Source organism: Dermacentor albipictus, unplaced genomic scaffold (genome assembly GCF_038994185.2).
Source record: "Dermacentor albipictus isolate Rhodes 1998 colony unplaced genomic scaffold, USDA_Dalb.pri_finalv2 scaffold_21, whole genome shotgun sequence".
NCBI classification, from domain to species: Eukaryota; Metazoa; Arthropoda; class Arachnida; order Ixodida; family Ixodidae; genus Dermacentor; species Dermacentor albipictus.
Window position 1 is genome coordinate 2081812 of NW_027225575.1, and position 13141 is coordinate 2094952.

Consider the following 13141-nt stretch of genomic DNA (forward strand, 5'->3'; position numbering starts at 1 on the left):
CACCAGCAGCAAAGCAGAATACACTTGGTTAAGGCTATATTAGCCGTTTTTGTCTGTTTGAGCTCTGCACCACCAGGTGGCTGCACCATGCAGGCCGCTCCGGTTTACGCCCCCACCCCAACCGCCTGCGTTTACCCAAATACCAGACAAGCTAAACCTCTCTACTGTCAAGCAAGAACTTGGCTGCATAACCATGATGCACGAGTCTGCCAAAATTGAAGGGAGAGACATGGTCTAAACATTTTATGTGCCATGCAGTACTAGCTGTATGCCTTCTGCCATAAAATGACAAATAAGGGCTGAAAATGTAAGAAACAGCTGCACCAGAACCGATTTTCACATAGTATACCAAACCTTGTCAACATTTGCATTGCACCACTTCATTCAACAAGATAGAATAAGGTGCTAAAAATTCTGTTGGTGAAGGAAACCAAAGTAAGGGCAATCCCATCACTTGTCTACTTCAAATACTAATGTTTGAAAAATTAAACATGCGATAACAGCTGGAGTGCCATGACTGAAGGGGCAGTTTTCATTTATAAACATGCTACACACAGAGCAAATTCAAGACATAATTGTCATCAATGTCTGCCTCACATGGACACATGTCTCAATTGCAGAATTGTAGCCATGCAGTTAAGCCAAGCCAACTTGATTAATGTTAGCTAGAAGAATTTGAGGAAGTATTTTTCGATGCTGTTGCTGAGCACAGGACTTCTGCTAAATGAATATGACTTCATTGCTGTTTGGCTTCAATTTTGCAAGTGGAACATACGTACTAAAGTGAACAATTACAAAGTCAGAGAAACTTTGTCAATTACCAAACAACACAGTGATCTGTCATGTAAGTAATGCACACTTTGAATAATTCAACTAATGTGACGGAATTGCACAATCTACCACAGGAGAGTTTGAATGTTCCCAAGGTGGTTCACCCTGCTCCATTCAGGTTTCCATACCACTTGGCTCCCATACACTGACCCTTCCCTCTAGGCTACACCCCCCTCAAAATGAGTGGTAAGACATGCTGTCAAGCTCTAACCTGCAGAGCCAGCAACAGCTAGTGCGGCTGGCATGAGAGCCAACCTGGCTACTCGGATTCTGGACTGAGGGTCCCACCAGTTGTGCACCAGCTGGAGAACATCTGGACAACAACGCATTAATAAATCCTAAATAAAGTTTTCTTCACACTCTCTCCACCTGACACATGAATGAGACTAAAGGAACTTAGGGCACAACTGTCACTGCCCAGCACAGGAGTTCTGACGTCGCAAGTTAGGGAAACGGAGCCGATGGTATGCCAAGCACGAGCAGAGTACTTGTGCGCTGATTACTAATCTAACAAAGCTGTAACAAAGAAGAGGGAGCAGAGTGCATCTTGTCAAACAGTTCTCCCGTTCTTCATATTGTGTTGCGCTCACAAAGCTGAGCTCGTGCTGCCAACATGAAGATCAAGCTGTACAGCTGACGATGATATGTACAGATGGGGAAGATGTGCAATGGATGATATGTAGAGATGATGATGAAAGTCGGGCGTGTGCTGTGCTTACAATATATATATTTACTTTTGATGACCGCTTCGACTCCTTACCCCTGTACACTTTTTATTATGCAGCTATGTAGTTTCCTGTTTAACCTTTCCCTCTCCTTCATATATTTGCAATGCTTGTCCACGTGGTCTTCGTACACTTCCAAGTCTCATGAAGCTTTGCATTCTATGGGGGGGGGGGGGGGGGGTTTAGGCACTCCTCCTCTCTTTAACAAACTGTTAAACACCACTGCCTATCACTGTGGGATAATGGTCAACACACTTTCAACTTTCCATTTCACAATGCACGCAGCACCATTCTGAAGTGTTGCGTGACAAATACAGCAGACAAAAGAATGAGGCATGAATATGACATACTGCTGGCTTACATTGGGTGACACTATTTAAGATCAGCTTGCCATTTGGCAGTTCACACTTTGGTGAGCAGTAAAAAAAAAAAAGAAAGAGGAGGGTCCAGGAATGCAGGAGCCTCCTTAAAAAGAATTAATCACATTGGGTAGGCACTCAAGCCTTTATATCAGAACATAAGCCACCCAAGGGTTCTACTTTTTTTCTTGTTCCTGTATTCTGACACACCTGCTCCCACTAAGGAGTCCTGCTCATCAATCACTGAATTCGTTATATAAAGCAAGAAAACATATATTTTTAAATTGACCCATGGTATGGCCACTGCTTTGATGTTCTCAAGTTCCTTACAGATCCACTATTAAAACAGTTGCATGCAATGCTCATGATATTTGAATGACATATATACACATGGCAAACATCAAGACACACTCACATACCTATACTTTGAAGATTTTTACAACTGAAAGCATAGTATTTTATTAATGCTGGACTATGCTGCAATGAATGTGCTACATATGAAGGAGTTTAGGAGCTAAAGAATTCACAATAGGCAACCGAGAAAGAAACTGATTAGGGAACTAGCCACTACACCAAGCAACTTGCCTTACTCAAGTTTCAGCACAACTTAAGCACGGCCACCGGTTTTGAAGCCAACACACCATCCGATTTCACTTATGTTTACATGTTGCATAACTTTTGAGGCAAATGGTTAGTTGTACTTTCAGCAAACTTCGCTGGAGGCATTTGGATGTCCTGAAAACTGCAACGCCGCAAGTGCTATCCCCTCTCGTAGCACGCAAGTGTTTTCACTGGGAGAGAGAGTTTAGTAGATGCCTACGTGGCAAACGGTACCGGGTTAAACCAACGCGCCCGTCTGGTGGCGGCGGCGGCGACCACCGGGTAAGCCAGTCATTGCTTGGAGGTGGACGGGTTCTTCTTGGGCAACGCGCCGAAGGCCGAGATGACGGTAGGTTTGGCTGAGAGCGCAGCTGGCGCAGCGAAGCTGGGGTTGGCAATGCCCAGTACGGGCTGCGCACCACCCATGTCCCACTTGCTCTTACGTGAGTCGGGTTTCTTGGCAGTTCCCGTGAGGAAATCTACCTTGGCCTTCTTGTCACGCTTGTCCATCTCCTCCTTCTGTCGTCGTGACAGCTCGTCGTAGTATGATTCCGGTCCCCACATTTGCGGGTCGTATGCCTCCGGCGGGTAGTTAGTGCCCAGCTCATCGATGCCGCAGTATGCAATAAGCTTTTCGTAAATGCTTGGGTTTCGGAAGTCCTTGCGCATCTGGATTGACGCGTTCATGTCACGGTGGTCGCGAAGCTTTCGTTGGTAGAGGCGGGTGATTTTCTCTTGCAGTGCCGGGGCACAGCGACCTCGCGGCTCGGGAGGCAGGGGCACGACGTCATTTGGCCCTAAGTTCTGCAGGGTACGATGAAAGGAAACTGGGGACGCTGGCCGCACTGAGCCCGACTTGCTGCCGGATGGACCTGCTACAGACGCCTCATCGTCTCCAACTTCCGTGTCTTCATCATCCTCGTCGCCGCGGTACGAAACGAGTGGCCCGGCACTCGGCGACTTCGGAAATCCGTTGCTGATCGGCTCTTTGTGTTCGGCAGACGCAGGGATCGCCGTGGGTTCCAGGTCCTGCTCGTCCTCTGAATCAGTGTATGCCTCGGTCAGCGATGCCAATGCCGTGGCCGTCTGTGAGGGTTCGCTGGTCATGGTGAATCAGACGGAGCGCTACGTTCCACAAAAACTGACTATCGTTACTTAAAAATATTCAAATTAATAGTACTAAATCACCACCACAGGTTAACAACCGAGCTTTAGCAAGCAACTGCAGAAGACGTCGCTACGTTATGGTACAGTCGAACGGTGGTTCCACAATGCACCAAATAGCCTTGGCTTGGGCACTGGCTTGGTAAGTTGACGATCGTAAAGTCATAGAGAAAGAAAGTATGGTAATGTGCATGTTGGCCACCCCTAGCACCGTAGTACCTAAGCCAGTCTGCGGCCTTGGCTGCAAAACGGTTTGAACGAGGCGATGTTCGAACTCGCCCAGGCTGCGCACCTCAGACTGACGGCTAGCCCGGCGAGGTGCGCTTGCTGAATGAGGACTGTGCACAGGCTTCGTGGGCCATAAAACCAACTCTGGTGCACGCTGTACTGTAACCTCCCGTGGACAATGTTGCGTGGACATGAGGAATCCAGCAGCCGGAGCTTTCTCTATGGCCGGAGCAACCCGCCTACGAGTCTTCAGGCGGACGATTGCAAGGAAGCACGGTGAGACTGCTGTTTCAAAAGTGATGTCGATCGGTTGTGCAGAACTATGTTAACGCACAAGCGGGTGCTTGGCCTGAAAACTCGCCGGCGAAGAAGTCGTGAAAGTTTGCATTGGTTATTTCTTTAGTATAATGGCAGTTCCCGCCACAGAAAAGCGAGATCAGGCGCGGTACTGTGCGCGTTCCATCGGTACGATGCATTCAAGAACCGATGTTGCGATTACTGCTGCCGTAGAGGCATATCTTATCACTGCAGATAAGATAGAACGCGTGTTCCGTGTTCTGTCGCGGCTACTACTTGGTATGTTTACATTGATCGATCGCCTGTAGAACACGGATGGGTCACAGCGCGTGCACAGATTTCGTCAACACGGCCGACTATCCGCAGCCACGTGCCCGTAACCCTAGTCCACTTGTCTGCACTTGCGCGTTCATACGGTGCAGCATGCGTTAGCAGCATTTCTCGATTTGGCGTCGTGATTGTGCACACATTCTAAGCAGTCCTGCTGCCAAAATGCAGGTCTTTTGCAAGATACTTGACGCAGGAATGATGTGGCATTGATCATTCTTTCCAAGCACGTTTGAGAGTGCTAATGGCGCCACGCGCAAGCGCAGTAGTCGCATGGAGCTTTTCAGATCTTGTGCGATTGCCATGAAGCCCCGAAGAGACAACCGCTACTAAGACCACAACTGCCTCCTTTGAAAGAAACCAGCTATTTCTCAATTCACTCTACAACTTCTCCGTTAAACGCTAGGCTATTGGGTCTGTATTGTTACAAAAATAAGCGCCGGTATATTTAGATAGCTTTTAAGGCTTTTAAAATATTTAATAGCCACATATTTTAAATGTTGGTTAATTTATTTAATAGATGACAAGTTCTTTGAAAAAAAATATTCCGGCAAACTCATCTCATAATGAATGCCAATGTTAATTAATGTAGTTCGCATTAAAGCTATGCAGTGACACACCATATTGCCACTGCAGATGCACAACGAGGCAATCTCGCCGCTAAACACAATGCCAAATGATACCACGACACGCTATATCTTGTAATCACTGTTCCCCAGCTGAAACTCCATAGTATCCCTATTATCATGGGTGTAACTTCATTGCAATGGCTCACCATCAAGCGGCCACACCCTGTGAGGAGGTGCTTGTTTAGGATGGGGCGCAATCACTGTAATATATTTAAGGCTAAATACCCCTAGTGTCACATTGGCACATCCATTCTGGGGAATTGGCCAGGAATGGGCACTAACAATATAACATATGCAGTGACACATACCCAGTGGCCCTAGCTAGTAGGCAACTTCGGTCACTGGGTGAAAGAGTTTTGATACATATTGCAAGATGGTTAAACTTTTCAGAGTGCTAATCACATTAAAAATTTTTTGAGTTGCAGCGCACACCTAGTTTTTCCAAGCTGACGAGGAAAATTAGTGCAAACAAAAAGACAACTCACATGGGAAGAAAAGATAAAGACAAGCACTACACTCAACTGTTTATTAGCCAAAAGGGTTTCACATATACAGGGTGTCCCAGCTAACTTTCGATAGAGTTTAAAAATATGCAAATGCCATGTAGCTGGACAATGGACAAGGTAATGTGTGCCGTTGCTTCGAGATACTCAATTTTTTTTTCTTTCTACGTAATTAGGTAATTAGTCTGAATTAATTCATCAACTTCTCAGATATTATAATTAGATGAAAAGTGTCAATGAGAAAATTGCAGAGCGACATGAAAAACTCCAGATAGATTTTTCTGTTGCTCAATGCGTGCTACATAAAAGTTTTCTGAGCATGAAAGAAGCCCACAAATGCATGCAAAATTGCCGTGCGACTTAGTGCTCGAGGCACTTTACGTGTATTCACAGGCTTCTTACACGCTTCGAACAAGTTTTATGTGGCACATATTGAGCAACAGAAAGACGTATCGGGAGTTTTCCATGTTGCTCTACAATTTTCTCATTGACACTTTTCATCTAATCATAACATTTGAGAAGTTGATTATTTAAGTAAGACAATCAAACTAGGCAGAAAGAAAAGAATAGTTTATTTCCAAGTGACGGCAAACAACATTACCTTTGTTGTCTAGCTACGTGGCATTTGCATATTTTTAAACTCTGGCTAAAGTAAACTAGGACCCCCTGTATATCACCTTATCACACATGCACACTGTAAAAATACAGAAACATGGAGCACAAAAGGTAAGGCCAGAGGCCAACGTCCTAAGTTGAGGTCGGAGGTTATACTGTGTGTGCACAAAGTATCGCACAACCTTAAAAAGGTGGCCATCCGTCATGGTGAGCTTATAGTGTTTTTCTGCTCTCAGCAAGCTTTCTAAGCTGTGCCCTTGCAGGCACTATGAAAGCAGATGAGGTTGTCCTACAAGGCATAAGAAGTCCATCAAGTGCTAAAAAGGTGTTTATGCCATCTTGATTTCTTGTGGTAAAGTGCATATCGGCCAAGCCGAACGTTATGTGAAGGAAGCATGTGCAAAATGTAAGCAAGAAAGAGGACAAGGGTGCATATATGGCGGCCCACATTACTGTGTGTGGTTGTGAGGCTTGTTTTTCGGAAACTACCGTACTGGGCAAGATCGGTATTGCTTCTTCTAGATTTGCATTGGAAGCTTTATTTATCGAAAAGAACAGAGATCGTAGTACAAGTCAGCCATCAATCACAGTTAGAGTTCGAATTCTTGTGCAATCACCATTGACCTACATGTGTTCTACCTGCATTCTTTCTGCATTTTGATTGTGCGCATGTGTGACAAAGTGATATATATGTGAAACCCTTTCCACTATTAAACATTTGTGAGTGTAGCGCTTTTCTGTCTTTCTTTTTCCTGTGCGAGTCGTCTTTTCGTTTGCACTAGTTTTCCTTATTAGAAATGCAAGATCAACTAGCCCTGCAATTAATTCTTCTACAGTTTTTTCTAAGGTCTGGCTCAAGTGAGCTGAAACATGCTGTACAAAATGAAAAACCATGTGTTCTCCTTGAATGCAAGGAGTAATTTAGGCTAATAAGATCTAGCTTTACTTTGTAATGTCAAACTATCACAGAAAGCTTTTTGAACTAGGTTGTCAGGATAACTAGCCCAGTTTTATTTTAAACATAGGGCATAGTTGGGCAAGCTTGTATCAGTACAGAACATCCACTAAGAAGAATAACTAAGTGCTCTTGTCAAGAGAAAACTGTGCTATAAAATTCTTTGAATATTAGATGAAAGCTATGTCTGATGTCAGGAAGCAGTACCAGCATTCCATTTCTGCTTCTTTATTAGTAAATTTTGTTTATTCCTCATATACATCAGTGTACATTAGCAGGAAGAAGTGCAAATAAAAAGCTTATTTTGCAATTAGTGTTTCTACAGTGATCAATGAGCGATTCCAGTAGTTTGAAAGAACTGGTGGTGTCTTGCCATAGGCGTCGGGATGGGGCTGCTCGGGAAGGCCCTCCTGAGGCCAAGAAGGATGTTCTGCGGGCCACAGATTCCTATTTGCCCGTGGCTGTGTCCCCACCACAGCTTGACTTCTACACAGATGAGCAAGAGGGCCACACGCAGGTGCTCACTTTGTACAACGTCAACGACCACCCGGTGCACTTTCTGTGTGAGTCTATTTGTTGCCTCTCACTTTCTGCAATTTTTCTTACTTAGAGAATGATCTCAGTGTTTTTCACGTATAATTAAACTCTTGATTCTTTTCATCATTTGCACGATGTCTTGTACTGTTCACTTGTTAGTTATAAACATTTCATCTGCAGCCTGATGACTGACAGGCACTTTGTGCTTAGACCAGTAAAATGGTCGGACGTAGCAATTATTTTGACAAAATAAAATGAGCCATTCCACTCTGTGGAAGCGATCGACCAGCGAAGCTATTTAGCACATGACACAAACATAGCACTGTAAATTATGTGTAATGACATGGAGGTGACACATAATTTTTAACAAAGGTACAAACTCATTTATTGTTTTGATCGGTGGTCATTATTTCACTCGCAACTGCAATCACATTCTTTGATAATGTCAAATGGGTGCAAGTGCGCCGCTGGGTGGTTGGTTGGGCCGAACCAGTGTGGTATCGCAAGGAATATGTTTGCAATACTCAACGCATAAACTGCTCCCTTTTCGGTACTGACACATCTACATTGAAATCACCGACAACTGCAACATGGGTAGTGTCATTGCAGATAATTGACGCAAAGTGAGTAGCCATGAACCTTGTGGGACTATGAGTCATTGCGTAAACCTTTTTGGTACCGACACATCCACATTGAAATCACCAACAGTTACAACAGGGGTAGTGTCATCGCAGCTAATTCACACAAAATATGTAGCCATTATCTTTACGGGAATATGAGCCATTGATGAGAACAGCTTTCGACATGCTGTTCTGTATGTTGTATGCATAATTAGAAAGAATTTAAGCCCTGTTTGCTTCACTCTGCTGAATGCTTGTAGCCTCTGCCTTATGGGGCTATGAGCCATTGCATTTTTGCTTGCTTATGCGAGTATGAATGCTTACAGAGGGATGAGTCATTGATGATGATAGTTTTTGCTCACGGCCAACAAAAATTCACGGAACCCTAGTAATATACAGCTTTGCTGTAAACGTTTGATTTGGTATATTGGTTGTCATTTCAGTGCACAAACCTCAGGGGGTAAGAGAAACCTTTTATGCAAGCGAGATGGCTGTCTGTCCTTACTGTTTTAGTTGTGTTGCAGGTGTTAACTGTGCATCTATTCCTGCCCCCGTTTGTCTTAGTGCAAACTAGTCTAGTGCATTTATCCACTCGCAGGCAACATGTTCTGGTGCATTTTTTCTTCGGCACAGTATTTACAACAGTGGTAGCCTCCTTTCAAGCAGATAGGGCATGAATCAGTGAAAGGAAGTGTGACACACACTAAATGGCCATAAGACTCCAATTGACAATAAAACCAGGGAAAGCGCTGGGGAAGGTAAAAGCTTTTATACCTAACTCAGTAATTAAACGGAGTTAATGTAGAGCTAAATCCACAACCTCTGCATGACTTGTGCAAACCTCAATTGATTGAGCTGCAGCAATGGTTGTCCCTCGGCTTTCACTTTGGACATTGCATACATGTATTTGCAACACACATATATTCATGAGCACCAGTGGCAGACATGGCAGTGGATCTGAAACACCATTACCGCAGGCATAACATAGCATGTGATCTTACGACCAGGCAGCTAGCTAATAACCCCTCATTCTGTGGAAGGCATCAAAGCTGCCAGAATATGCCATGGAAAAATTGTAGATTTACTGTGTGTATTCTGTGTGTTTGTTATCACTGTGTACAACATAATTGTCACCCAGCATCTGGAGTAGCATGCCAGGTGATCAGCCAGGCTAATATTTTCAGCCTTTCATTAACATCTGCATCTAGAAGAGTAAAGGAAACTGAAAGGCTGGATTTTTAATTACAACCATAAGAAGCAAAAAGACAATGAAGACAAGGAAAGCATGGGTGAAATGAGCAGTTCTTAATGAGAGAGAGAGAGAGAGATATAGGAATATAGGAAGGCAGAGATGTTAACCAGTCAAGGGGAACAGTTCTTAATGAAGTGTACATTTAACTCAATATAAGGGTTCAATATCTGACCACTGCATATTTGTTACAGAGAAAAGGGGGAAATGAAAGGGGAAGAAAAGACAACTTTGCTTTCAGTAGGAAACAAACACATTACCTCCAAATGATTCATCCAGTGCCCAAACAGAATTATAGAGTACAACAGTGTTGCAGAGTTGAACAGTACAGCAGTAACAGTAGTAACAGTAGTAGTGAGTACAGACTTGAATAAAAACATATTTTTTAAGAGCACTCCAAGCTTTTCTTAACTTCATTGTTTATTGGCTTCCTATGGTTGTTACTAAACATTGAGCCCCTCAGTTCCCCTTATTCTTCTCACCTAAACAAAGCATACAAAAGGTTCAACGACCAAAAGGTATATGCAAATAATGCATTGCATTTACATAATGAGCATATTGTGTCATATGGTGGTGGTACTGGTATGCATACTACTACAGCAAACGATCTTGTTTGAGTCACTAGCATTGCACTTGGTCATTCCCCCCCCCCCCCCCCCCCTTTTTTTTTCTTAGCTGTGGGAGACTTGCAGCAAATAGTGCGCATTACAGGGAAGGCTATGAATGGGAAACATGGCACAGGTCCTTGTACATGTCCATCCTCCCGATTGCACAGTGCAAATGGACACAGACTGAGCAAAGGAAGACAGACAGTATAAGGATTTTCCAGTTTGATGTCCATTTATGAATAGCAGCTCATTGGCATCCAAATGCTCATGGTAGGTTAAATATGGAGTGGTGTACATGTTAATATTTTACCAATGATATTAGCACTGTATGTAATATAACCCACTTTATTCCCTAAAAGTTAAAGAACATTGACAGTAAATGTTATTTACTGTAATTGAGGGAGTGTGTTTTTTGAAGAGTACCTGGCCCTATACATTGCGTACTATCTATCATGAGCTGTAACATGACCTGCATACCAAAGAAATGCAAAAATACAAGAGCAGTTGCTTCCAGGGGCAGTCAGCAAAAGTATATGAACGAGGGATTCTGTGATAAAGCCAATTTTCTTCTCCGTCAATGAATAATTTGAAATTGCAGACTGCAGTCCAAAATTGGCATTACCAACTTTTTAATGCACTCTTCAATTTCACTTAGTGCATCTGAATTATGAATAAATTCCACTTCAGGGAGCCTGTGGTTCATATACTTTTGTTCATGAGTGTATAGGCTTGTGTCTTGAGCACTTCAATCCAACCGCTGACAAGACTTGTGGTTGCAATGCATTTGGGGTAACACATGCTCCAGCTACAATTTTGTGCACATATACAGAATTATGCACGCTATGGTACTATAAACTACTGCTGTTGGAGCATATCAAGTGGACACATATAATTTACAGGTTACATGAAACAGTTGAAATCTTCAAGAAGGTTTCAAGAAGGTTCAAGAAGGTCAAGACAAAGTAATGTATAACACATCAATTTTGTCTGCTTTGGGTGTCTTAAAGGGTCCCTGAAACGGTCCAGACAAATTTTGTAGACGAGTAGAGTACAGCCACTGTAAATCATTCGCACCACAATTTGTATGAAGTGTCTCATATTTAGAGAGCTACGCACGATTACAAGTTACCTTCCTCCATAGTCATGCATTTTCTCCTCAACTCGTTCGCCGAGTGATCGGGGCTAAGCTCCACCTTCACTGGCTCTGCGTCATGATGACACGTCATGCTGTTGACTTCCGGTTGTCTAGGAGCACGCACACGAAGCCTTTCGAACCTCTCTGCCAGCAGCCTGGCGGTCAATCCCAAGCGAGGGCTATTGAAGCAGCATGCATTGCGAGCATTCTGTCACAGCGCTGAGCATGTCTGACATTTTGGTAACCACAGGCGAGCTGGGCGTTTTTATGGATGGGTGGAGGTGTAAACTCAAGCCCCTCCATACTACTAGTGCTATGACGAAGGAGTTTTAGTGTAGATGTACATGCACGGTCCAGTCACCTGGCGGCGCAGAGCTTGACGAGTCAAAGAAAGAGCTAATATTGCTCTAACCAAGTTCAAAACACTTTTTAAACATTTGTAACAAAGGCAAACCATGATGCTTGCAAAAAGACGGAAACTAACACAGACCGTGCAGCTCGCATCAACACAGAGCATGTTGTAACATAAGCAGACGACACTTGCTGAGTGCCGGAAGTGCTTAAGTGTAGCGAGAAATTGTCCTTGTGCATTCTCTTTCTGTTCCTTCCTTTTTATAGAAATAAATTAACTAACGTTCCAAGTATTATGAACAACATTTGTTCACCACAAAGTTAGAAAAATTATCGACAACGCACCCTGAGCAGCCAATCAAATAGCTCGCCCTACTAGTGTCATATGGTCAACTCACGTCAAACGGTCAAGGGCGGCTGAAAATTCAGCCTAGTGGTGCGCTACAATCAGCAGCAATGTACATTTTTAAAGCCTTATAATAAATTACATGCTTTATGCGGAGCACTTAGATGTGTCAATTAATGATCAGAAGCACCTGCCTTAACGACCTGGTACGTTTGTACAAAATCACCAAAATCGTTTCAGGGTCCCTTTAATAGGTGCAATTTACATAATTGTGATGTTCTGATTTATCGCTGAGGTCAATTTAAAACTTTGTACTTCATTTTCTTTCTATTCGAATTTGTAAGTTTCGTCAATTTTTGTAAAACATTTGACAGCTTAAAAAAGAATCTGCTTCCTACAGTTAATATATGAATTTTTTAAAAATCCAACAAGTGAATGCAGAGAAAAATTACTCCGTTTTCATGTATTATGCCACTGTGGCGCACAGTTCAAATTTGATTTTGGATGTCAATGTAGACGCCACTATTTCCAATTTTGCTGCCTACGATGTGCCAAGCATAAAGTCAAACACAGTTGTCTACAGCGAGCTTCAATGTGATCAGCCAGCAGACTCGTCACAGCGCCGTCGTACCTACGCTACTTGCAACTGTGGTACTTATGGACAGCGCTTGCTTTGTGCTCATGCTCATATGCTTCAGTCTGGCCATGCTATGTGGTGCAGCCCAGCTCTGTCCTGTACCAGCTTGACCGACAGATGGTAGCAACATCCAACTTGCTCATTTTGAAGCACTATCAATAGCTCGATACGAAGCGAAGTCTGCCAAGGCGTCTAACCCAGGAGTGAGCGTGCCCTGGCAAACGTGCGTGTGGTCTGGCCTTAAATTTTTCATGGTTCGAGGCTAGTTGAGTGTCCAAAACTAGTCAAAATTAGCAAGTCCCAACAGCTACAATGCCGATAAGCAGGGCGGCTAAATGTTAATTCCTATGCGGGCAGCCGTGGGCGAGCATGAGCAGATTATAGTCGGCTTCTTCCAGAAGTATGTAATCATTATCAAAATTTGA

The 13141-nt window shown here is 43.5% G+C and overlaps 2 protein-coding genes across 4 annotated transcripts in view; one reads left to right on the plus strand and one right to left on the minus strand.

The window, feature by feature from the left end:
* Positions 1–230: 230 nt before the first annotated feature.
* Positions 231–3793, minus strand: LOC139052310 (SAP30-binding protein-like). The gene has a single exon (XM_070529406.1). The coding sequence runs from the start codon at positions 3620–3622 to the stop codon at positions 2807–2809; it is 816 nt and encodes a 271-aa protein (XP_070385507.1). The 5' UTR covers positions 3623–3793; the 3' UTR covers positions 231–2806.
* Positions 3794–3844: 51 nt separating this feature from the next.
* LOC139052309 (motile sperm domain-containing protein 1) overlaps positions 3845–13141 on the plus strand; it is a 28790-nt gene continuing 19493 nt past the window's right edge. Inside the window, exons 1-3 of one of the 3 annotated variants that reach the window (XM_070529404.1) lie at positions 3845–4183; positions 7612–7796; positions 11147–11209. In XM_070529404.1, the coding sequence (XP_070385505.1) occupies positions 4086–4183; positions 7612–7796; positions 11147–11209 (346 nt within the window). In that variant the 5' untranslated portion in view covers positions 3845–4085. The remainder of the gene's footprint in view (positions 4184–7611; positions 7797–11146; positions 11210–13141) is intronic. The other 2 variants (XM_070529403.1, XM_070529405.1) reach the window with 2 other exon arrangements.